The sequence below is a fragment of the Triticum dicoccoides genome, chromosome 5B (assembly GCF_002162155.2).
Source record: "Triticum dicoccoides isolate Atlit2015 ecotype Zavitan chromosome 5B, WEW_v2.0, whole genome shotgun sequence".
Taxonomy (NCBI): domain Eukaryota; kingdom Viridiplantae; phylum Streptophyta; class Magnoliopsida; order Poales; family Poaceae; genus Triticum; species Triticum dicoccoides.
The window spans coordinates 397,256,089-397,282,522 of record NC_041389.1 but is presented as its reverse complement, the minus strand read 5'-3'; the positions used below and the strand labels follow the sequence as shown (position 1 = coordinate 397,282,522).

At 50.1% G+C, this 26,434-nt stretch overlaps 1 protein-coding gene across 1 annotated transcript; it reads right to left on the bottom strand.

The window, feature by feature from the left end:
- Nucleotides 1–20,421: 20,421 nt before the first annotated feature.
- Nucleotides 20,422–23,384, bottom strand: LOC119305583 (serine/threonine-protein kinase RIPK-like). Its single transcript, XM_037582069.1, has 4 exons — nucleotides 22,871–23,384; nucleotides 22,623–22,758; nucleotides 21,891–22,027; nucleotides 20,422–21,320 (listed from the first exon to the last, which is right to left on the bottom strand). The coding sequence occupies exons 1-4, from the start codon at nucleotides 23,267–23,269 to the stop codon at nucleotides 20,631–20,633; spliced, it is 1,362 nt and encodes a 453-aa protein (XP_037437966.1). The 5' UTR covers nucleotides 23,270–23,384; the 3' UTR covers nucleotides 20,422–20,630.
- Between the last annotated feature and the right edge of the window lie 3,050 nt (nucleotides 23,385–26,434).

Below are 26,434 nucleotides of genomic sequence, written 5' to 3'. Positions count from 1 at the left end.
GTGACGAGGGCACTGAGGGCCTGGTGAGGTGGCGCCTTGCGGGGTTGCCGCGGCCAGAGCTCAGCCACTCAGGTTTGTCGACGTTGCAGGGACGGACCCATGCGCAAGCGTCGTGCCGTTAGGGAGCAGCTCCGTAAGTTGGTGTCAATCAAGCAGGCGATTATGTTGGGCACGTTAAGCATGAAGGAGCAAATCCATTTAGATAGATGTACAAAAAGGCAAACACCGCTGGGTCAGGCCCGCGTGGCTTGGGGATGATGCATCTCGAGGGGCACCCCCAACAAAGTAACCTAAAGACATGAACAAAAGGGATACATGCCGCAGGGACGGACCAATGCGGCATGGGAATGATGCAGCCCTGGGGGCGCTCCCAACTGAAAATGAAATGCGAAGGATGTCACCTGATGATGTTGGAGATGAAGGGATGCTGAAGTAGCTGACGACTCGCGCTGTGGAGAACGATCCTCACGAGCCCCCAGGCCCAGGAGCCCTGGGAGGCTCCGGGGGCGCTGGCGGCTCTTCAAGGGCCATCTCCATCTCTGCCAGGACCGCGGAATGCCTGACCTCCTGAGCCTCCAGAATGCTCCTCATGAGATGCTGGTGCGCGGCAGCCGCGTTCCGCAAGCCAAAAGGCATGCGAACATAGCTGTGGGGCGGGCCTTCGCAACATCCCACGCGTGAGGGCCAGAAGCGCTCCTGAGAGGCGGCTCGGTTGAGCCCTGGTACGTCGATGCAGACGCGCATCCCACCATCCTTGCCTAGATGGGGCGCTACGGCGGGTAAGCGGCGGCTGCCACTCATGACTCTTGACTCCTGCAGCTCCTGAATGATCTTGCTGACGAATTCCCGAGGGTTTGACCCTCCTTGCCTTGTTCCTTCCTGAGGGAAACATGCTTTGAAGCACGCCTCCAAGTGGTGCCCGAGCACCTCCCTCGTGATCTTGGCAAAGTCGATGGCCCTCCAGGAGAGAGCCCCCGAGCTTTGCCCGAGGAGGGCGCCGGGCGCGCCTTCCTATGCGACAGAAGGAGGCGCCCCTTGAACGGGCGCGGATCCTGAGGGGCCTGCCTCCCGAGGGTTCGGACCAGGCGATGCCTTCTTCTTCTTAGGGACTGCCTCGGGAAGTCTTCCGCTCCTGTGGTCTGGGTCTTTGATTGACGCAGCCTGAAAAGCACACTCCAGAGAACACACAACATCCCTCTCCTCACAAGGCACCGTGATGACTCCACCGCTTCCTGGCATCTTGAGGACATTGTAGCCGTGATGAGTCCCTGCCATGAACTTGGCCAGGGCTGGGTACCTGAGGATGGCATTGTATGGCAGGCGAATGTGGGCAACATCAAAGTCAATGAGCTCGGTGCGGTAGTTGTCGTGCTGCCCAAAGGTGACAGGAAGGCGGACTTGCCCTATCGGAACTGTGGAACCATCAGTGACTCCTGAGAAAGGCTTGGTTGGCTGAAGCTGATTGTATGGCACTTGGAGATTGTTGAATGTCTCGACGAACAGGACGTTGAGTTCTGCTCCACCATCAATGAGGGTCCTGGTGACTTGCACATTGCTGATGATTGGGGAGCAAAGCATCGGGAGGACTCCGGCTGTGGCTGCGCACTTGAGCTGATCCGCAGAGCTGAACGTGATGGCGCACGCTGACCACCTGAGAGGGCGCGTGGCCTCAAGCTTGGGGAGGATTGTGTTCACCTCGCGAGCAAACTGCTTGAAGATGCACTGAGAGGCTGGGGCCTGGGCGCCGCCCAAGATGCAAGCGATCGCGTGCGGCTCCTGGAAGCCCCCAGCCCCTTCGTCCTCATGATGGTCTTCATTCCTCCTCGGCTGAGGTGGCAGAGGAGGGAGGCCTGCGTTGCCCTGAGGGCGATTCTCCCGAGGCTGATCCCTCCAGCCTCCCTCGCGAGGCTGGTGCTTCCAGCGGTCCTCGCGAGGTCGGTCGCGCCACCCTTGGCGAGGGCCACGGTCTTCCATCATCCTCCACCTCTTCCTCCTCCTCGGCCATAGCCCCGGTCGTTGCGCTCGGGGCGTCGGCCGGCACGCAAATCTTGCATGGCCCTGAGCTCTTGGCATTCGTTGATGTTGTGGGTGTGGAGGTCGTGGTACACACAGTACCGGCTGCCCTTGGATGACTCAGGCTGATCCCTGCATCGCTTGGTGTCTAGCTCTGCTGCAAGCACATCAGCCACCTTGCGCTTCACGTCCTTGACCTTGGGCTTCTTCTCTTCTGGATCGGCAGCCGGAAGCTCGAGGAGGGAGAGGCGCCCTTACTCAGCCCTGGCACACTTGGTCGCCAAGTTGAACAGCTCCAGGGATGTGCACAAGTCTTCATGGATTGCTAGCTCCTCTTTCATCTTGATGTCACACACGCCGTCGGAGAAGGCTAAGAAGATGGCCTCCTCAGTCACCCTGGGGATCTTGAGGCGAGCGTTGTTGAAGTGTTGGATATACTTTTGCAGGGTCTCTCCTGGCTGCTGCTTGATGCGGCGCAGGTCGCTCATGGCCGGGGGCCGGTCACGAGTGCCTTGGAAGTTGGCGATGAAGCATGTGCGCATCTCGTCCCAGGAGGAGATCATGCCAGGAGCCAGGTTCAGGAGCCAGGTGCGGGCACCGTCCATGAGCGCCATGGGAAACCAGTTCGCCATGACCTTCTCATCCCCGTTGGCGGCTTTGATGCCCAGCTTGTAGAGCTATAGGAACTCTGCAGGATCGGCCGTGCCGTCGTAGCGCGGGGGCAGATCTGGCTTGAACTTGCCCGGCCAGGCCACGCTGCGCAGCTCAGCGGTGAAGGCACGGTAGCCTGCAGTGGCTACGGGAGGCCTTTGGTGACGAAGAGCTTGATCTTGGAGGTCTTCGTGCGCTGCCTCCAGGAGCAGCGTGGGGTCTTGGTGTGCTAGAGAAGGAGCGCGGTCATTGCGCACCGGTGCGGGGAGCACATGGGCAGCTTCTTGAGGACGAGGGATCTCTTGGCAGCTCTTTTGTTGCTGCGCGGGCGCCGGACGGAGCGGGTCCCGTCCAGGGACCGCGCGCCTTGGGGCCAGGGCGCCTTCTTGAGGGGGAGGCGGCTGAGGCGCCTCCGGAGCTGCGTTGCTCGCGCAGGGCGGGTGGCGGTGCAGCGAGAGGGATGGTGCAGGGGAGCCCCCAGCGGCATTGATGAGCTCGGTGATGCGGGCAAGCCACTCGTCGTAGAGGTCGTCGATGGGACGGTAGTGCAGGAGCTACCGCGCCAGGAGTAGTGCGGCATGCGCGTCCGCAGGAGCGCGACGGGCGTGGGACGACGAACCGGCAGGAGTCAGCGACGGGGTGGCGGTGCGGCCTTCCCGCCAGCACCGAGGGATGCAGAGACGACGCCTGCTGCTCGTTCCCCGCTGGGCCGGTGGCGGTGTGGACGGCAGGCGATGGGGAACGACGGGGAGGCCCTCCGATGGGGGCCGTCTGGGCGACATGGGCCGCGAGGGCAGCCTGGCGCTCGGCGCGGGCTCGACAAGCGTCAGAAATGGATGCGACGGACGGCGAAACACAAGGCGGCGGAAGGTGGATTCCGGCGCACCCCTACCTGGCGCACCAAATGTCGGATTTTGGGTTCCGGCAGACCCTTAAGGTTCGAACTCTGGGGTGCCCACGGAGAACGCTCCCCCTACCGGCTCACGTCTCGTCACCTCGCAAAGGATCTAGACTACACGAAGAACAACACAAGGGACACAGGGTTTATACTAGTTCGGGCCACCATTGTGGTGTAATACCCTACTCTAGTTTGTGGTGTGGTGGATTGCCTCAGGGGCTGATGATAAACAATACAAGGGAAGAACTGCCTCGCGAGGGGAGGAGTTCTTGTGTTGGTGGTTGTGGCCAAGGTTCGATTGGTCGACCTTCAGATGCCTCTATACTATGGTGGCTAGCCCTATTTATAGAGCGAGGCCCTGGTCCTCTTCCGAAATATTGAGCGGGAAGGGCGCCAACAATTGGCCATTTTAAAGGGGAACATCTAGTACACTTATCCTGACTAAAGTTGGTCCTCGCCTGCCAAAGACTCTGACGATGACATCGGCTTGGGCTCCACGATGACTTCCATCCTACCGTTCTGCTGGTCTTGGTCTTGTTGCACCAAAATGGTTGCCTTTGCTTGATACCCTTGCCTGCGCATGCCCCCTTTGCACCAAAGAGGAAACAAGGACTCTGTGCAGGCCGGCGCCCGCCTGGCGCCCGCCTGGCATCGGTCGTCATGGCTTGCGTCATGGGCACCTCGTGAGGTACCCCGCCTTGATCTCTCCGCCTCCTCACGAGCCAACCTGACGAGGCTGTACCTGAGGAAGCTTCCTGTCGTCCGCCCCGCGAGGCTTGGCCCCTCGCGAGGGTCTTGAGCTTGTGTTGACGAAGATGGGCCGCACTGGACCACTCCTTGAGCCATGCCGCAGGCCGCAGGCAGGCAAGTCTGGGTACCCCCATTCCCAGAACGCCGACAGCCACATAGGGCAATGGATAATACGACGAAAAATAAAATGGCAAAGGATAATACGACGACAAATTTACAATGGCGCGGATAATAATTGTCTTACATATTCTGTATAATTTAAAATGCCACATGCGGTAAAGCCCGGAAGACATGGGGGCAAGAGAAGAGGGAAATCACAGACAATGATCTGGGTCGCTACTATCTCTACTCCTCGATGGATAACTAGGAGACGAGATCTTCCAGCTCCATCTTCAATTCAGCATGACTTTGCTTAACAGCAGCCACGGATTCCTCCACCTCTTGCTCGTGCTTGATCCGGAGCTTCCTCAAGTCACCCATCAGTTCCTGGATGACCGATTTTAGCGTCATCCACGAGGCACTGCTTTGTTCATGCAGCTTCTTCCAGCTGGCGGCCTCCTCCTCCATCTTGGCGAGCGCCTTGAGCTGCTTTGCATTGTCATGCATGAGTTGCTCAACGAGGATGGTCGCCTTCTCAACCGAGGCACCGCTAATCTTAAGCAGCTTCATCAAGTCGTCAACCAGGTTCTGCTTCTTAATTAGATGAGAATGGCATCATCGTTGGCCAAGGACTTAAGCACCGCCAGCTCGTCGCGATCGCCAATGTGGCGAGTGCGCTTGTGAGAGCCTTCGCATGCCGGTGAGAGCTTGTTCAAGGGCTCCACAGCGCACCAGGACATCTCTGCCGCATCTTCCGCGTAGCGGCGGGACCTCTCTAGTGCTTTCGCATCATTGGTCTTTGCTCCCTGGTTATATGTCGACCCAAAACTCCTCCTACCGGTCCTGGCGAAACAACTTGACAGGAAAGACCTGTTTTGTGGGTGACGAAGATGAGGAGAGGAACTGTGAAGTAATATTCGAGTGGGTAGTTTTTATAGCCTGTTGCTAAGTGTGAACACATTTAGGTTTGATCAGTGTAAACAGATTTGCAATTACTTATTGCGTGGTAATCTAGAATGTGACGAGAAACATGGTCAAAATTTATTGATGGTTCTGGGCTCGAAGCCCGAAACACACCTTCATATGGTTGTCGTTTCTGTTGTTCTCACTCATCGCAAACAGTTCTTATGGATCAACCATATTACATGCATCGCAAACGCTTCGGAAGCCCAAAACGGTTCCCAGATGGCGTATGTGAACCCGCGTTCTCGAATGTACGTGTACGTGTCTGCTCACTATCACACACGGTCCAGATATCACCATCGTGTCCGATGGATGCGCCATCGCACCTCCCACGGGGTGCCAAAAGGTTGACCAGAATTGCATTATGCAGGTGTGGTTGCTTGCTGTTGAGGCGGCCGCAGCACGCTCTGCTCGCGTCCGTCCGCATGTTTTTCTCGCCATTGAGGCGGCCTCGGCGCGCTACGCTCTGGCGTTCCTGCGTGCACTCTGCTCGCCGTTGAGGCAAATTTACAATTGCAACAGCTAATAATTGTCTTACATATTCGGGAGAATTTAAAATGCCATATGCGGCAACACCCAAAACACACACGAGCTACATATGCTTAGTGACTTAAGATGTCGATATACGACACTTCCATATAATTATAATAAAATATAGGCTGAAAGTCTAAGCTAGCAGCCTTCCGACGATGGTCTTCTCGGACTCCATGATCAGCATAGCACCATTGCGGCCGTTCATTCCGAGTGTCCCGACCAGCGGCCACGTTACCTGTCTCTGCCTATGGATCTGCTGGCGCTGGGAAGCTCTTGGGGCAGATGGGCCTCTTCCAGAAGAGCTTGACAGCATGCAATCACGCGCATGAAAACTCCGCGGAACCGCTCCATTTCCATGTCTCTAGCCTGGGAGAAAATTTTGTCCATCACCTGCATCCTCAAGATACCACGTTGGCGATGTTCTACATCATCTGGGACGTCAACTCCGCCAAGGATGCACTTGAGCCTAGCCACCCCATCGTCAGGATCAAGGTTGACACGGACGTCGCCGACAATGATGAAGTTGTAGGCTAGCTGTCTCATAACTAAATCGCAGAGGTCCACTGCCCATTCCTTGCGGGGCATTAGGCTCCTGATGAGAACCGATGACGGCGGCTCTTCGGGTGGGTCATCCATCATGCCACCGAGAAGCTCTGGATCTTTGGCACGGTGGATGGTAAACTACTCATCACACTTCATCTACAGTATGTCCATTGCGCCCTCAAGGACTGGCACGGCGATATCACTGCTAATGGGCCATGGTGCATGCACCAGCTGATGAAGCTCTTGCTCCTCGACCTACTTCGGCTCGTTCTCCTTGCCGAAGATGTAACGCATGAAGGGGCCAACGTCGAAGTTTTCGTCGGTACCTGGCATGCTTGGAATAACTAATGGTACATGGGTGTAGACTAGATCTGCGCACAGTGTCGCTATGATGCATTGCCGCCAGGGTCATATGGGAAGCCAGCCACTTGCTGGTGGCGGGAAACGAATGAGGGAAGAGGCGGGGATTTTACAATTCACCCACGTGGAGAGCGGGAAGCCTTCGCTGGAGCGTGGAAGCCTTCCCTGGAGCGCGGGAAGACTAAGTGGAGCACACAACCCGAGAACCGTATGCGGTGTCACGTGTTATCTATCACACACACGTTAACATAAGGAAACGTATGTGTAACTTACTAATCATCGCACATGAGTACTCGCAGATGCATCATGTGCGATACTCCTAGCCACCGCAAGCAACTGGTTTGCATTTTTCAAAGTTTTTTTGTACACACAGAATCGCACACGAATTAACTGTAGTAATCGTCTGTGTTATATTTTTCTCATCACAAACAGTTCATCCGAGTGATTTGTTTGCCGCGTATCACACACATCTTGTTTACACAATTCGTTTGTGCTCTTTTGGCTCATCACAAACAGTTCATCTGTGTGATTTGTATGCCGCATATCACACACATCTTGTTAAGTTGAACCATTTCTGTTGTGTACCCTAACTGAAAACAGTTCATTTGTGTGAACCGTATGTCTTATATCACACACACCTTGATCTGGTTAACCATTTCTGTTGCATTCCCTAATAGCAAACAGTTCATCTGAGTGAACTGTGTGTTGTATATCCCACACACCTTTATATAGCCGTCCGTTTATGTTGTTCTGCCACATCACAAACAGTTCTTATGGATTAACCGTTTGTCACGCATCGCACACGCAAGTATAATATGAGCCATGTTTGATGTATCCGCCATCGCAAGCGTTTTGCACCTTTTGACGGTTTCTTCACATCACCGTTTGCGATTAATGCATCGCACACAGCTTCGTCAAAGGGTCTCTGGTCATAGTGCGGCGTTAGCAGCATGTTGCAGTAGTGAATGATTGCTCCTATTCTGATGCATAGCCTGCTTTTGTAACCTGCTTTTCATACCTTACCTACTTATCCTATATGCTTAGTATAGGTTGGTTAATGATCCATTAGTGACCCCTCACCTTGTCCATGTTGCCCCTGCCTGATTACCAGATGACACGATCAACGTGATCAACATTCAGGGCCGGACACATCACCTCACCCCCTTTAGTTGTATGACTCTGCAGATCTACGATTGAGTGCCGAGGGTGACACCTCATAACGCACTCCTGATGATAACTTGGTAGCATAGCTAATCAGTCATGGTCTATTGAGGATGATTCCTTCTCCACCACTCCCGATAACGACTCTGTCGTGCAACACCTCAAGTGTGAACCATCGAGGGTGATTCCTCCAAGTTCACCTTGACGACTACATCAAGTGGATTCCATCGAGGGAGATTCCTCGGTTTCCCCCTTGGTGTTTTGGACACACGGTTACTTTGACTTTACCACATAACCATGTTAAACACGAGTCGGCCCCGAGGGGTACCCATTAGAGTGATGTGAAGTCAGGTTTTCCTGGAGGGTACCCGTGAATTAATTACGAGGCATGGCTGGGTACGGCAGATCACCCTGGTGTGGGCTAGGCCTGGTCCTTGCCATAAGTCCTCGAGGCGGGGCGACAGTAGCACTGATCATCACCGCGAGCTCCCAAAACACTAACAAGATTGGGTATTTGATTTAACTTGGTCTTTTTACCTATACGCACTAACCACCACGCAGGAACAGATATGCGCACTCGGCATCGTATGTATCAGTCAAAGATCTTCGGACGTCAGTCACACAGCGGCACGCGCCCGGGTGGTCCGTGCAAGCACCTGCCTTGTATAAGGAGGTAGCCAGGACTGATCCCAGCCGCCCAAGACCCTTGCGGGCTTAGGATGTAGACCGGTGTGCAGGCCTCTCTGTTGAGCCTAGGTAGGGTTACGACGTGTTGATCTTCCGAGGCCGGGTACGACCCAGGAAAGTGTGTCCAGCCAGAGTGATAGAGCATGTTGGGAAATGTTGTGCACCCCTGCAGGGAAGTTTATCTATTAGAATAGCCATGTCCACGGTAACAGGACGTCTTGAAGTTGTATCCCGATCTATACAACTAGAACTGGATACTGAGATGATAATTGGATATGATGGCTCCGGGATAGCTTTCTCTCAGGGAGTCGAGGAAGGATCTCTGGGCGTTAATGCTACAACATGCTTGCTACTTATAATATGCTATTGCGCACTCTTCTAATGCTCCAAGATGCTCCAAGATGCTATTCTTCGATGGGCTAGGCTTTCCCTCTATTCTAACATTCTACAGTTCAGCCCAAAGATATAGCCCCATTCCTTTGATACTGATGTATACTTGGTATAGTTTTGATGTAAGTCTTGTGAGTAATTTGGATGAGTACTCATGGTTGCTTTGCTACCTCTTTTCCCTATACCCGATTGTTATGATCACCTGACGGATCCCAGGAGCCAGACGCCACCACCGATGGAGCCTACTACTACGTGGAGACCACTGATGACCAAGAGTAGTTAGGAGGCACCCAGGTAGGAGGCCTTGCCTTTTCGATCGATGTTGCTTTTGTGCTAGACTTATTAAGGCAAACTTGTTTAACTTATGTCTGTACTTAGATATTGTTGCTTCCACTGACTCGTTTGTATTCGAGCTTATGTATTTGAGCCCTCGAGGCCCCTGACTTGTAATATAAAGCTTGTATGACTTTAATTTGTGTCTAGAGTTGTGTTGTGATATATTACCGTGAGTCACCGATCTTGGACGTACACACTAATGTGTATGATTAGTGTATGATTGAATCGGGGGCGTCACAAGCACCCCTCTTCCCGCCAAGGTTTTCACCATGGCTAGTGTGCGCTACACCGGCAACCCCCACTATAAGCTCTCAAATCTCCCTTTGCTTCATACTTAGGGTTCTTAGGGTAGTTCTAAGTGTGTTAGATTAGATTGTGAACAGTACATTCGACCAGATTCGATCCGATTCGACTGGATTCAATCAGAATCCACTACTTTAGGAATGAACCAGAGTGCATGTGTACTTTGTACATACCAAATGGCTAGATTGTTCATAATGCAGTGTTAGTTTGCATCGTTTTAGTGCCACACTATTACTGTGTACTGCTAAATTGTTAGTTCGTAGTGGCACATTGTTACCTTGTACTGCCACATTGTTAGTTCTTAGTGTTGTTACTTGTGTATATGCTACTTTTCTTGCTGTTGTTGTTAGTATCTGACCATTATTAGCATTGATAACTGTAAGCACTGATCAGAGTAGCATTGGTTATGTGTTAGTAGTGATCACTGTAAACTCTGTTCAGTGAGCATAAATGACATCCTACTTGTTAGCTTTGATCATGTGTCATATGTTGCTAACTGATGTCCATATTGTTGAGAAGACAATGAAGACGGAGTGCAACAAAGCCGGTGGTGGTGCGTAGGTCATCGCCAACATAGAGGGGGCGCACGACCGCTTCCCCACCAACCGATGGCTAAAAAGGGTGGTACTCCCAGGTAGGGTGGACTACATGAGGATGCCGCTGGGCGCTGGCAGGAGGTCGAGGACCGGCCACGAGCAGGGTGCACGGGAACCTATCAGGTTCTACGTGGAGATCATTGACCATGAGTACATCGCCATGCTCGTCATCCCGCATAAATTCAAGCTGGTGACGAAGCTTTGGCTGGTTAGCTACACTCCTCGTGTCGTCAGCCTCTCTGCCAACAAGTGATGCAAGTTTTGGGTCTAGGTGCAAACGTTCAATGGGCATATGGTGTTGGGGCGCGGCTAGGAGTACTTCTACTACCGGCACAAGATCATCCCCGGCGACCTTGTAGTCTTAAAGCTCTCCGGCCTGGGGCTGAACGTGTAGATCTTCAAGCCAACAGCTCCAACAACTGCCAGGTCCGGTGCTCGAAGCACAACTGCGTCAGCGACATCACTCAGGCCCTGTAGTTTGTCTGTCAAGTCTCATCGGAAGTAGTTTAGGTGTGAACTTTTAAGTTTGAATGTCTACTTTGCTGTGAACATGTGCATATTTTGCCCAGGGAGCAGCACCCCGGGGTACAGTAGGGGCATGGAATGCCTTGGTGTTTTCAAACATATGCCTAGTAGCACTTACAGCTTGTTCTTGGTTTGTTCTTGATGTGTTCTTTCTGCTAATGAACAGTGTGTGTTGTGTGCTAACAAATGGGTGGTAAGTCCACCACATTTGAAAGGAGTGAGTAGATCAAGTAATTGCACACAACCAAACAACTATGCTTTGCATTTTCTCACACCCGAAGCACAAACACAGACAACCAAACAACATGCACTCAATCGGGCGTTGATGCAATGCAAACAACCAATCAACATGCAGATGTTGGTTTTTTGCCTGCATATGCTCAGCTAGGCCCAACTGGGACAAGTATGCAAATGGGCAAAAAATGATACGACCAACCAAATGAATCCTTGGAGGTGCTCATTGGGGGTATGGTATGCGTGTGTGCATTCATAGGGATGAGCGCATGTACGTGTTTATGAGCATTTGCATCGGTAATGTGTTTTCGAAAATACATTGTAACTTTTTTATTTGATTCGTGGTCGTTTTGACATGGACAAGACTCCTGTGGCTCCCTGTCACCACCATAGTGAAGGTCCTACCCGCGACCCGCTATCCTCTCGTCGCCATCGTCTACGGTTGCCTGACCGCTCGCGGTCGCGGCTAGGTGGCCCTTGCTTCTCCCGCTCCCCTCTCTGCGCGACCCCATGGTGACTCTCAGCTTCCTTCGCGATAGCACATGTTGCCTATCTTGGTTTGCCTCGGCTCTAGTGATTTGATCTCTCATGGAGGCTACATGGTGGTGCTAGTGCCTCTCGATCTGGCATCGGGGACCTATACTAGCAGGGGTTCTCCTTGGCCCTTGTTGGCCTTGTCTTAGCCGAGCTCCCGCTGGTGCGCCTCGGGCCAGGTTAGAGGCTTTGACCCTGCATGGTCTAGCCGCAACCTTCTCTGTGTCCACCGAATCCGATGGTGTTTGGGTTCATGCTGGCTGCCGGCATCTAGATCTGGCCGAGACCCTTCGGTGCATCGACCTTCGTTGTGAAGGGTATTGTGCGTGCAGTTGTTGAGGTGACTAGTGTGAATCGACAAAGTTGCGGGATGCAACTCAAAGTCTCGTTTGTGGGTTTTGTGGCTCTCATGAAATTTACAAACAATAACTTGACGCAGAGGGTATGGTTGTGCAGAGGTGAAGGTGAGCTTCTAGCCTAGCGTATGTAGCTGCTAGGATTGTGAAAAAGTGGTGTTCACAGGACATGATTTACTCTGATTTGATGGGGCTTCTCAAGTAACTTATCTCAAGCTAAACGTGAAAACCATAGGTCTCACCCAAGTTGGTTTATACCTGACAATGATGATGTTTTCACGTCGTTACCTTGTTGAGGGCTTTGCTCGGATATACTCGGACTTGTTCTTTAGGTGAAAACCTCTAGGCTTTGGTGGTTGGATCCGGTGACATCGGCGCTTGAGCATTGTTTTCTTCCTGAAGACGTTAATGTTGAAGAACCTCATTGTCCTTGCGGTGTCGATTGTTCTTAATCGCTTTGGGGTCCTTTTCTTTTCACTCGCTTAGGCATACCATTAGTCTTGTATGACTTTGGTATAAATTGCAAAAAACTACCACATTTGAAGTTCAGTTCTAGGTTTGTTACCACATTTCTTGGGTACTAAAAAAATATATCGGTTTTCTTACTAATTTTCTCAATAAACACTTATGGATCTTGGGTGATTTGATCCAATTTTTTGATAGGAAGGGCCCACCAAGAAGCGCTGACAAGGCAAAAAAGAGTCAAAACAAACATCATTGATTGTTAAGTCCTAAGCGTCAACCCTTCTCCGAAAAATTGTTGTCACCGACGTTGGTGATGATCGCATTGGGGAAGACAAATACATGGACCATTGGTGCGGGCAGAACAGGGCATATCGGTGGGAGAAAGTGGTGACTTTTGCCGGCGGGAGGAGTGCAACCACCGATAGGGATGTGACCCCGTGCACCACCAGTGCCTCGACCTCGTCCGGGCGCCGTAAAGGGAGAAGGTGAGGAGTCCAAGATGGAGGTGGCCACTCTGGTGACTCCCAATTCTGCGTGTTCACCCTTATCCAGTTGTATCTACCCGAGTTGGAGGTCGACGACTCCCAATCATGCGCGCCATGCCGGAGAGCAGTGGCGGTGACATCATGGATGTGATCAGGAGACCGGTTTGTCATGTGCCTATGAGTAGGAGACGAAGCTCATCGGAGCAAGGGGGCGCAGGAGCCTCCGGAACCGATGTGGGGTAGCCCGGGATGGGATGCAGGGCAGCGAATCAGCACTGAGAAGGCGAATGGGTGGCAGAAGGTTGAGGGGTCGGAGCATGATAGGGGAGATGGCTGGGTGGCGCTGACCACGAGGTAGAGGGCATGCGAGCGGCACTACAGCGGGGTGGATGCGTGGTCGACATTTTTTAACAGTCAACACTAAAAGTGTTAATATATGGTGCCACGTGGACCTGACCAGTGGGCCCCGCATGTTAGAAATTGGATTAAGTCGCCAGCGATTTGTCATAAGTGTTTATTGAGAAAATTAGCAAGAAACCAGCAATTTTTTGTAGCGCCAAAGGAATGTGGTAGCAAATTCGAATGTGTGGTAGTTTTTGCAGTTCACTAATGACTTTATTATTTACCCCGTGTTTTTTTGTTGGTGTTGTTTGTGTTCATCCTAAGAGCATCTCCAATAGAAGATGTAAATTTGGAGATGTAAAACAGGGGATGTAAAAATTTACATCTCCAAGAAGTGATTTTTTACATCTCCAAAAAAGAGGCAACTCCAACAGATGATGTATATCGAAGATGTAAAAGAGCAACTCCAACAGAAGATGCATATGAAGACTTAAAAATCAGCAGACGGCCGCGCGGCTTTTACGAGCGCATTTGAACATTGAAATGGCATCAAAAGTTTATCATATCAATCATAGTTTCAAATCCTACAACCAAAAGTGCATTGTCTCAAACGTAGTTCTTTCTGCAACAAAATAAAATGCACATAAACATCAACCAAATCACTCAATTTTCGTTCTCTCCCTTGTCACCAACGACATTTGTTGATGGTACGATCATCATCATCAATAGCTGCTTTGTCGATGTTTTCATGAGTTGAAGTCTCGTTGCCGCGAACTCCACCAAAATCATGTTCATTGTCACCTCACATGCCCATGTTGCCACCAAAGCCACCTCCCATGCCAATGTTGCCGCTGAAGCCACCTCCCATTCCACTCATGTTGACATGGAAGCCACCTCCATTGCCGCCCACTTTGCCAACAAAGCCACCTCCATTTCCATCCATGCTACTGCCCATGCCACCCAAGTTGCCACCGTAGCCTCCAAATGCACCATTCGTAAGACCTTCCATCATATTCATGTAGCCGCCCACTCAACCTCCCATAGCACCTCACATTCCACCCATGGCTCCTCCCATTCAACCTCTCATCCCTCCCATGGCACCTCCCGTTCCTCCTCCCATCATGTTTCTCATGATCATTTGCTTCTTCGTGATCATTTCATCACGACAAAGCTCGACATACGCCTTTTCCTTGGGATCAAGAGTAGATATGTCCATGAACATATACTTGAGTGCCTTCTCTTCCACCATTTTGTATTCTTCGATCTCTTCCTTTCTCTCCTCGGTCGCCTCCCTTCGCCGCTCCGCTTCTCCTCTCTCCTCAATTTCTTTGAGCTTCAATAATTTTTTCCTCGGCATACTCTTTCCTCGCCATGACAATGACATCAAATCCTTCCTTGAGATCATTGTCTCTAGCCTTGGTTCCCTTCACTTTCTTAGTTCCACCGGGCCGGTATGATTTAGTGGCCGAGTGGGGAGTGGGGCTCCTTCTCTCATCACCGAGGCCATCTTGTTCATCCTCCACCACAACATTCTTCTTCTTCAAAGCATCAAATACCTCCCTAGTTTTACACTTCTCCTCATCCTTGAGCTCTTTGAAGGAATGATGAAAAGTGAAAGCTTTTCCTTTCTTCTTCCTCTTCTCTCCCTTGTTGTTCCTCTCTCAAAATAATCCTTGCTCAATCATTTTCTACAAGATAATAACAACCAAGACCTCATCATCAAATTTGCTGAAAGTAGAGAAAGCACACACAAATAGGAAGTGCTTTCCAAGTCAATACCGTCGCAAGCACTTGGGTTCATGCGATCAACATTTTCCAAGCAACCGGCCCACTTTTGGCGTTCGGGATTAATGGTGCCCCAACGTTGCCGAATAGAGTCTCTTGATCGATAGTGGCCACTAGTTTTGCGCTCGTCGAAGTACTTCTTGATGACTTGCAAATACGTGTTCGCGCATTCGTCCGCCCGAATGGTTGCATCTCGAGAGACTTTTTTTTCATGCAATGCAAATCAACACATCTTTGGCGTTGGTGTAATTTGCGGTTCTTCCCTTGATAACAAAGCCATGTTCGTCCATGTCGAGATTATCATCATCGATTGAGTATCATCATAATCTTGTGATGCATACTCTTATGAGAAATAATAGTCGTTTGACACATTTGTGGTGCGCATGGAAGCTTCATCAATAAGACTACAAATTCATGTACACACAATCAACCTCACATGCTATTCGTATGGCAAAGTGAAAGAACAAACAATAGCACAAAAGAAATTGAAATGGTTTTTTACCTTTGTGAATATCGTCGAACACGTTGGATGCAGTTGCCGTCGTCGTGGCCACATATTCCTCCATGGTCGGCCGTGGTGGTGGCGGCGGCGGAGATGGTGGAGGGTATCCTTGGACGGAGCAGGACGCCATGGTCGTCTCCGACTGCAAATCGAACGAGGCCGCCATGTCCGGCCTCAAATTCTTGGCCGCCGGAATTTGGTTCGCCGCCGGGTTGCGCCCTCATGCCACCGGCGCTTCATGCATCCACCGCGGGGCTTGGCGACCCTTTGCTTCTTCGCTGGCAGCTCAACCGCAGTGGCGACCGGCCGGGGTGAAGCAAAACTAGGGTGGCGGCATGGTGGTGGCGGCATGGCAGCGGAGGCTGGACTGTGGACGACGGCTGCGATGACGTGGGTCAGACCATCGGCGGCGGACGCGGCGGAGGAGGCGGCGGCGGATGGTGAGCGGGAGGCGGACGGGTGGGCGGTGGTAGCACGGAAGTGGGCGGAAGGCAGTTGGGCGGTTGGCACGCGGCTGCCAAATTGACCTCTCCTATAGGTGGAGATGTGTATTTGCATCACCAAGTGTTGTGTTTTACATCTTAGGCAAGGGGAGATGTAAATGTTTTTGCATCTACATCATTTGTTGGAGAAGCGTTTTTGGCCTCGGAGATGTATATATTAGTTACTTTTGTATCGGCATCTTCTATTGGAGATACTCTAACTATGCGGAGTTTAGGTCCGAATGCTTCATTTAGATTTAATAAAACCCACCATTTTCTCAATATTTTAAACTAAGAAATACGATCATTGTCATTGCAAAAAATAGAGACATTCTTTTAGGACTATTTAGTCTACGCCCAACCCCTGGAATGGAATCATATAAGTTGTCCCAAGGAAAATTGAAACCAAAAGATTCCGACACCGACTCCCTGTAATGCAGACGCTTAAATGTTGAGAACTGAAACATAGATCACCTTGATATCTCAGTACTACTGTTTACTACTCCCTCCGCTCAAAAAACTTATCCCAAGTTTATCTCTCAAATAGATGTATCTAATACTAAGGGATAAGCTTCTTCCGGACAGTGGGAGTATTCGCTAACAACTGGGGACAATATTCATGGGCCCATTTTTATGGACGTTGTCGAAATCGGGGCTCCACGGACCCAAACAAGGTTCGAACTCTGGTGCGTGTACGAAGGATCTCGCTTCATGGCGACGCTCTGCTTGCCACCCGCACGGCCTGATCTCGCCGAATACGCGCCAGCGGGGAGAAGGAATGAACACGGAGATTTACCCAGGTCCGGGCAACCTTGTGGTGTAAGATCCTACTTCTACTTTGTGGTGGATTGGCCTCATGAGGAGGTTGAGGATGAACTAGTATAATGGATGAGCTGCCTCGCGAGGGCTCAGAGGGTGAGAATGAATCGATCCTCTCTACGGTGGAGTCTAGCCTATATTTATAGTGGCATTGGTCCTCTTCCCTCATAGCTTAGGCGGTAAGGGATTCTATAGTGACCAATTTTAAAAGGGGACAAGAGGTACATCTTATCCTGACGATAGATGGTCTTCGCTTGCTAAGCTTCTGGCCATGACGCAGTAGTAGGCTCGGTGTTGACATCCGTCCCGCCGAGCTCATGGTCTTGGTCTCATTGCACCGGAATGAAAACTTTTACGGGCTTTCTCGGGAATCCGCACCTGTCCTTGCTCCCTTAGCACCGAAGAAAAAACGGTTGCCCTCTACATCCGCTGGCGCCCGCCTGGCCTTGGTCATCATGGCTTACGTCATCATGAACCTCGTGAGACAGGGCACCTACATAGAAATCTCCGCTCCTCGAAGGCAAGCTCGGGGAGCTGCTCGTGGGAAGGTCTTGACGCCATCCGCCTCGTGAGGCCAGGGGTCCTCACGAGGGTCTTGCTTGTGGGTTTTTCAGCTGGGCCGTAATGGGCCATCGACGAAGTTAAAGGCTAGGCCGCAGACAGGCAAGTTTGGGTACCCCCGATCCCACAACACCTACATATGTATACAGTGCGATTGTAGTCTTGTACGCTAATAAATATGGCCAAATACATCATTCTCTTCCCTTTCTTTATGGACAGTCGACTACAAGTCTACAACTTATGCCTAATCATACCTTAAGCTAATCTGTAATCAAGCCGGGTTATCCTCCTCGTACGTGCCCGGTACTAAGACGAGCCAATTGGTCAAGGGACAATATCCTTGTCGCCCACTCGACCTTGCAGTTCTGACTTTCATTTATTTTTGTCCGGTTTCGATCCGATTCTTCGTATGCACATCGATCGTTCAGTTGGTAGTTTCGGGCGTCAAGTGTCGATGCCGTGTAAGTACACCCAACAACACAAGCTTCAACCGATTTGTCATTTGTGGATAGATCCTTCCAGCCCGGCTCCGTTGATGTGGATGCGCATGTTGACCTTGACCCCAATGAATAGCGACGACGCTCCCTGCCGCCGTCTTCTCTGCAGATATTTGGGCTTCTGGGTCATCGACTGTGCAGCGCTCCATGAGTTTCTTCTCGCGAGATAGAGTTGGCACTGAAGATGGCATCATCAGGCAGGTACGTCGCAGTCTTCTAGCCCCAACCGCGAAACGGTTTAATTGTGTTACGGTCTCCCTCGCTCTCGTAATTAAATTGTATGCTTAGCTGGCAAGGCTGCGAGCACGCGACAACCGCCCCGGCGTAGCACATGCACCCTCGAGACATCTATTTTGGGAGGAAGGAAGTAGCATATGCTTCCATAGACTCCCATGAGCATTTAAGCAGCTGCCGCATACTCAAAAGGTTAGGGTTCCTCTGCCTTCCACCGGTGCCAGCGCCCCGTCCACCTCATCTCCTGTGGCCTTAGACTAGCCACAATAGTGAGTAACATACGCTAGTAACATACACATATCCCTAGATTATATTACTACCTTCATAGTTGATAGTAACATAAGTGTGGTAACATGCAAAACTTCATTTATTAGGTTATAGACTCATATTGCATTGGGACATGTGATATTACAGTAACTAACTACTCCCTCCGTTTAGGTGCGTAAGACTAGCCACAGTGGGAGTAACTTCGGTAGTAACATCGAGTCCAACTCAGCAAATTTGCTTATGTGGCAATGAGTTAATGAGGAGAGATGTAGTACTAGTAACTTAGCTAGTTACTGTAACATCACATGTCCCAATGCAATATGAGTCTATAACCTAATAAATGAAGCTTTTGCATGTTACCACACTTAGACTAGCCACAATGGTGAGTAACATACACTAGTAACATACACATATCCCTAGACTTTGTTACTGCCTTCATAGTGGGTAGTAATATAAGTGTGGTAACATGCAAAGCTTCATTTATTAGGTTATAGACTCATATTGCATTGGGGCATGTGATGTTACAGTAACTAGCTAAGTTACTATGACTACCTCTCTCCTCATTAACTCATTGCCACATAAGCAAATTTGCTGAGTTGGACTAGATGTTACTGCTGAAGTTACTCCCACTGTGGCCAGTCTTATGTTACTACCCACTATTGAGGTAGTAACATAGTCTACAGATATGTGTATGTTACTACTGTATGTTACTATCCATTATGGCTAGTCTAAGTCATGTTACGAAAACCAAATAATTCCAAAACACTTAGGCGCGGTGCATTAACTTCTACTTCGTTTCTTGTTTCTTGACATATCAACCAATAAGAGATGAGGGGTGTGCATGTTTTAATGACTTGAGACTATCAAACACGACATGCAGTGGTTAGTTCATTGCATGCAATACTATTAATTAGCAAATAAATATTAATGTCTCTCAATTTTCCCTCCTCCTTGGTCACGGTGCACAGCCTAAGATGACTTACTCACCTAGACAGAGGGAGTAAGTTACTATAACTACCTCTCTCCTCATTCATTCATTGCCACATAAGCAAATTTGCTGAGTTGCACTCGATGTTACTGCTGAAGTTACTCCCACTATGGCTAGTCTTAGGGCCATGGGGCGAAGTGTATCCCGGCCCTTGTCGGTGGGAGTGATCCTCTTTTAAGATCTTTTTTCGGGGTTTGTGTCCTATTCAGGAAGGCAAGACGGCGGTGGTTCCTTGAAAATGGAATAAAGGTCTCCCCGTCTCGCTCCCGTTTCAGTGATGTGTCTAGCATCATCGGTGGGCGTGTGGAGGTGTGTCTCCGGTGGATTTGCTCGGATTTGTTCGTCGTTCGTCTTTGTTCGTGTGTCTTCGGGTTGGATCCTTCTTATTTACACTTTTCATCGGCAGCGGTTGCTGTTCTGGTGCATTGGGTCTATGGGACTTAGCACGACGACTTTTCGACTGTTTACTACAACAAGGTTTGCTTGGATCCAGTGAGGGAGGGGCATTACAGTGGCGCGCCTTCGGCTCGCTTCAGTGCTTGTAGTCATCGCTAGTGGTCTACGAATCTGGATGTATTTTTTATTATTTCTAATGTTTGTTGTACTATCATGATTAAAGATGAATAGATCAGAAGTTTATCAAAAAAATCTACACGATGAGCAACGATTATCTGGGACACTACACGATGCATGCATGGTTTCTTTCTTTCGGCGACCGTCATCTGGGGCATACTAGTGCGTTACTTCGCGATCACACCTTCTTAACCCAATAATTATGGCTCATGACCTCAATAAATTCATGTTCTTTAATTTAACATGACATTTCATCTATGTTGCCACCTATCTTCTTTCTAACCTCACCGATGGTCGTCTCAGTACTCACACAATCACAAAGCATTTAAATATGGTCAATCGTAATATCTCTCTCTCTCTCAGCATAATACGAGAAACTGCTTTCTTTTTCTCTGTGTGAAGCTTTGCCGAGGCGTGCATGGTACTCGTCTCACTTTTGACTAGGCACAACATCTTGAACAATTCTTGCGAAAATCAAAACCGGACTTTTTCACACTGTTTTGCATCCTATATTTATCTAACCCCCGTTGTCACTATCAAGAAGAAAGATTGGCGTGAGGCCCCTTAGACCTTTCCAAAAACTGTAAAGAAGAAATGAAACACAACCCACAAATCTGAAACAAACTGATATGACATTGTATCACATCTCTATACTCTGTGCATACTATATTGTCCTACTCACTTTCCTACCTTAGTTCTATGCCCCTTTCTCCCGGTGGTAGCTCGACGACCTTTGTTGCTGCCGCTGCACACCAGTGTACCCGGTAGTGAACCCATCAAGGCCACGGAACACAATGCCGGCATGGATTGCTGAGTCAGGGTACTTCTGTCGGTGCATGTCTTGATGGTTCTGGTGATGATGTTGGTGCTTCTCCTCGACCTCCACATTCATGTCCACTACCTTGTCCTCATCCACAATGACTGTGAACACAAATGGGCCCACAGGAAAGAAGTCTTCCATGCCGAGGACGGGCTCGAGGGCTTTTACCACCTCCCTCATGGTGGGCCTAGACTTTGGGTTCTGGCTGAGACACTTGTATGCCACCAGTGCTGCCACCTGGGCGCCTTTGCATGAGTATTGACACTCGAGAGTTGGGTCCATGACTTCGTACAATCTGTCGGGTTGCTTGAGGTATGGTCTAGACCAAGCCACCAGGTTCTGCTCCCTCAGCCGTCGTGCACGGTCCACAGATCGCAGCCCGGAGAGGAGCTCCAGGAGCACTACACCAAAGCTATATACATCGCTCTTGGCAGTCAAGTGGCCCGTCATGATGTATTCTGGCGCTGCATAACCATGTGTTCCCATGACACGTGTTGTCACGTGTGTCTCGTCACCCTGGGGCCCATCCTGGGCCAGCCCAAAGTCGGACAACTTGGTGTTGTAATCCTGAAATAACAAGCATTGAAATTTTGTGAGGGGAAATAGCACCAAGTGACGTACAATGGCGTACGCAGTGAATATTTTTCTCCAACTAGGTATAATGTATAAAAATATGTACAATTGCACTATAGTTTGTGAATTACTCCCTCTATAAACAAATATAAGAGCGTTTAGAATACTATTTTAGTAATCTAAATGCTCTTATATTTCTTTACGGAATGAGTACTAATTAATGGGTGTTAATGTGAGCTTGACTTATGTGGTGAAACGAGGACATATAAGCTTTCTCAAGTTTGTCATGCATCCAAGAATCTTCAGAGTTTCAGTCAGGTCACAGCAAAGTTCATGGCATCTTGGACGGTTCAACTGGTCAAAAGTTAAAGGTTTAAAATATGGATTCGAGGTCAAATTATTTTGTGCTCATCAGTCAGTTTTGAAGTAATTCCAGTCTATAAGAGATGTGAAGCTTTTTCGACCCCATTTGTTAGTAACCACCACTACAGTTTCCAAATGAAAGAGACATTTTGAAAACTGCTTCTTTTCTTTGCAGAAAGTCTGAAATTACGGGTGGCTTACCGAGTCGAGCAAGATGTTGGAGGCCTTGAAGTCGCGGTAGATCACCGGCGGGTCTGCGTCGTGGAGAAAGGCAAGGCCCTTGGCCGCGCCGACAGCGATCTTCATCCTTGTCATCCACGGGAGAGAGCCATTTATGCCTGAAAGGAAATAGGATGTTTCAGGTCAGTCTCCTCCTCCACATTGACCAAGAGTTGTAACTTTCAAGCACTAGGATTTTGGGAAGTTGGTAGGATAAATAATTCTTTATCTCAAAAAAAATTCTTTAACCAAAAATATCCAAATATCTACAGTTCCTCTGTTTTAAAAAACCGTTTTGCTAGAACTCATCTAGATGAGATATAATTTGGTCTCATTCACCTTTTATAGTCATTGGATGTGATGCTATAAGATGCGTGTATGCTAATGTGGGTTGTATCTGTTCTTGTTTTCAAAGTGAATGAGACCAAATTATATATCATCTAGATAAGTTCTAGGTACTCCCTTTAAAAAAGAACAGGCGTTGTTCTTTTGGATGGCAGAGAGCAGCTCAGCTATCTTCTTGACTTAGAGAAAAGAAATGAAACTTAGAGAAAAGAAACTGCAGGGGACAAGAAGAGCTCATTCCTCATGGACCAGATGGCACTCGTACGTGCCCAGGTTTCCAAATTAACACAAGTTCTTTATCTTGCTGGTCTCGAGAACCACCAAACGTACTAGTAATCCTCAGAATGATCAATCGACAGAAGAACTCACTCTTGAAGAGGTGCTTCTCCAGGCTCTCGCCGCTCATGAACTCGTAGACCAGCATCCGGTGCTCATCCTCGTAGCAGTAGCCGATCAGTTTCACCAGGTTCTTGTGCCTCAGTTGCCCAAGAAAGAAAACCTCAGCCTACAAAGAACAACCCACATGATAAGCTAGGTGTTCATCGAGCAGACTCCTAATTGATCACGCGAGCATCTGATCGTGCTGGGGCGTGCATTGCACTCTGATCGGCACTCACCAGCCACTCCTTGTGGCCCTGCGTGCCGCAGTCCAGGTCGAGGTACTTGACGGCGACGGGCTGCGCGGCCAGCCCGGGGCGGAGCTGGTCGTCGACGGCGCCCTTGTAGACCGGGCCGAAGCCGCCGCAGCCGAGGTAGTTGGCGCGCGAGAAGCTCCCCGTGGCGGCGCGGAGCTCGGCGTAGGTGAAGGCGTACAGGTTGGAGCCCGACAGCGTGATGGACAGGTCCTCCGGCGACAGCGTCCCCAACGAGCTCAGGCTCTTGAACGACATCCTCGACGACGACCTCGGGCAGCCTTTCACGCTCCGCCTGATCCGCCGCTTGCAGTCGTCGTCGTCGTCCGCCACTCTGGCCCCGCCCACGCAGCACGAGAATGGGTTCCAAGATTTCGCGGCCATGGCAAGAACTGATAGGTTTTGTATATATCAATATCGAAGGATCAAGAAAGTTTTCCGCCTCCCGGAGCTGAGAATGCAGGGGAGCTCTCGGGTGAGGGAGAAGGTCAAGACTCGAGAGAAGGCGGAGATCGGCTTGGGTGGATGCAGGAGTGGCTTAGCTGGGCATTTATATAAGTGTGGGGGTGGCTGGCTGCCACACCCACACGGATGGGCTCGTTGTCCGCGCCTCGACCCTGCCGTAGGACAGACAAACCAGAGGATGATGTGATGGCTGGCAAAACAGGGCAAGGGAATCGAAATAGCTATGCAGACGAGGGAGCACATAACGATTCCAGCACGATGCAGCTCTAAGGCCAACTCCACCGCACGATCCCATATGAATGTCCATTTTGTCCGGATTCTATTTATTTGAATAGGGCAATGAGATCATATCCGAGCCATCCCTGAAATGCGGTGGCCGTGCATCCAACGCGCGGACGCATCCTTTGAACTCATCCTATCCGTCACGGCCAATATGCTCATATATTCATATTACAATGTTTAATAAAACAAGTTTGCACGTTCAAATATTAATTGTCTCAAATAAAGATAGTTTTACAATCAAATCAAAATTGTTTCAAATAAAATAGTTTTACAATCAAATCAAAATTGTCTTGAATAAACATAATGAACCAATACATTTATTGGTTGCCAACGTGATTCCACATGTGCTCAATCAAGTTATTTTGAAGATCCCCCTAAAAAAAATTATTTTGAAGATCCAAATGAGTGTGTCAATCACGCAGTTCACGATGAAATTGGATAAACTGTTCAAACGTGGCCGGTTCTTGGTGCAGGGGCTCAACATTTTCACCTTGAAAATCAAATCCTTGGTCGATGAAATTTGGTAAACTGTTCAAACGTGGCCGCTTCTAATATGACAGTGCACGCTTGAACATGCCCCTTGTACTGGCCCTGCCAAACAAATGGGCAGTTCTTCCATTTCCAGTGCATACAATCTATACTGTCAAGCATGCCTGAAAAGCCTCTATTGGCGTTGATCGCCAACAGCCTTTCTGTAACAGCGGCATTTGGCTGCCTCAAGTACTCAGGGCCAAACACTGCCACCACGGCCTTGCAGAAATTGTACCGTGACAGCAAACATGTGGACTCACTCATGCGCACGTACTCATCCACCGGATCACCTGAAATTTCATATGCAAGCATGCAGATGGCCATGGTGCATTTATGATAAAAGGAGAATCTAAGCTTGCCAAGGGCATCCGTTTTGCACTCGAAGAATGGGTCATGAGCAACCACTCCCTCTCGGATATGATTGAACACATGTCTGTAGCAGGGCGTGACCTCTCTCTGTTGCGGTCCAGGTTGGGAGCACGGCCAGGGACTGACCCCCTGTACCGAGGCCGCTGCCGTTCAATGTGGTCGTGAACGACCAGTGCAACCACCATAAGATCTTCGTCATCCGAGGATGAATCGTCCGATGAACAAATGAAGTGGTTGAAGAAAAATTCATCTCCACTGTCCATACCTTTGTGGGCAAAGTAACAAACACCTTGCGGTCGTGGTGGCAAAGAGGCAGCGATGATCACCTCGATGCAGCAGGCGCATTTGGCGGCCGGCTACAGACCGCTCTGGAGCACCCGACGGAAGTTGTTGTGGTCCATAGCCGTCGTCGACGGTCGTATTCCCTCTGGCACCGGCTACGAAGGCGACGGCCAAAACTCCTCCAAACGACGGCCAAAACTCCTAAGAAAGCATAGGCGTGATGGCGGCCATGTCGAGATGTGGTTTGGTATGGACGGCCGGGGGTGAGCAGTGAGGAGGCGGCCGGAGAAGAGTGGCGGCGCTGGCGGCGGGGTGAGGCGAGGAAGGGCGGGTGGAGGCGTTGGAGGTGAATGGAGCGCTAGTGTCCCCGACAGGCGGGCCACGGGGTGGACAAGGGCATGCATCCAGCCCGTCCACGTGATGTCCGTTCCAGCCAAAACGCGACGCATGTTTGGGCCGGAAATGAGTCAAAAACGGACGAAAACCGAACATTTGTCCGTTTAAGGCCACGCGTTGGCCCGTGTTATTCGTTCGTTTTACTTCAATCAGACTAGGGCGGACGGGATGAGGCCACGCGCTGGAGTTGGCCTAACCCATAGAAATTAAGGAATGAGCCAAATTGGTGGTGGTTGGTGGCTCACCCGGACCCCCAACCAGAGTTTCTACCGGCGAGACGGACGACGTAGGTTGCTTACGTTTCATGGAGTTGACTCAAACCTTGTGGGAACGAACATGGGTGGATGCAAGCAACGGGAATGTCACACCGCGGTTTCATATACCACATCAGCCGCGGGTTCGCGTTTATGGTGAAAAGTTGTCCGGGGTGGACCATCGGACGTAGGCTAGGACGATTAAACTGACCCCTAAGCTCCACAGGTTCATTAGGTTTAGCCATTGGCCGTGGGTTTCATCGGTTGTGCTACAGCTGCCTTTAGCCTTTGTAGTCAATCCATCCAATTCCTATTCACCTTGGGAGATTCCAGTTTGGATGTGATGTTGTGCAAAGTCGTTTTGGTGGAAAGTGGAACGGAATGATCCAAGGACTGGAAGTTTCCAAATTCACAAACGAAGCAGGCGAAGTGGAAGGACTGGTAAGATTCTTCGGCAGATTTTTCCCATAAACACCAAAGTTGTTACTACCTAAATCTTAAAAAAAACCAGGAGATTGCCGGTGGTGATGTTATGTATCTAGGGTAGGCTCATGGACCTATCTAGGATACCATACCCAAGGACATCCTTAAACGAAGCTACCTTCCAGTCGACCAAGACGGACTCCACTCGACCAAGAGTAATTCCACTCGACCGGCTAGAAGACACTCGACGAACCTAAAGACACTCGACCATGAAGACTCACTCGACCATCAGGAGTTCAGGATCTACTCTGTATCCAAACGGTCTGTAATTAAGTAGACTTAATAGTCATGATGACACTTTATGTAGGGCGTTACCAGTAACGCCCGGCCTTAATATACTTTAACCCTCTGCTACGTGGGTTGGCTGGGGTCCTGGCGTCCTCTATATAAGCCACCCCCCTCCACTGGTAGAAGGGTTCGCACCCCTGTAACTCATATACACATAAACCAGTCGACCGCCTCCGGGCTCCGAGACATAGGGCTATTA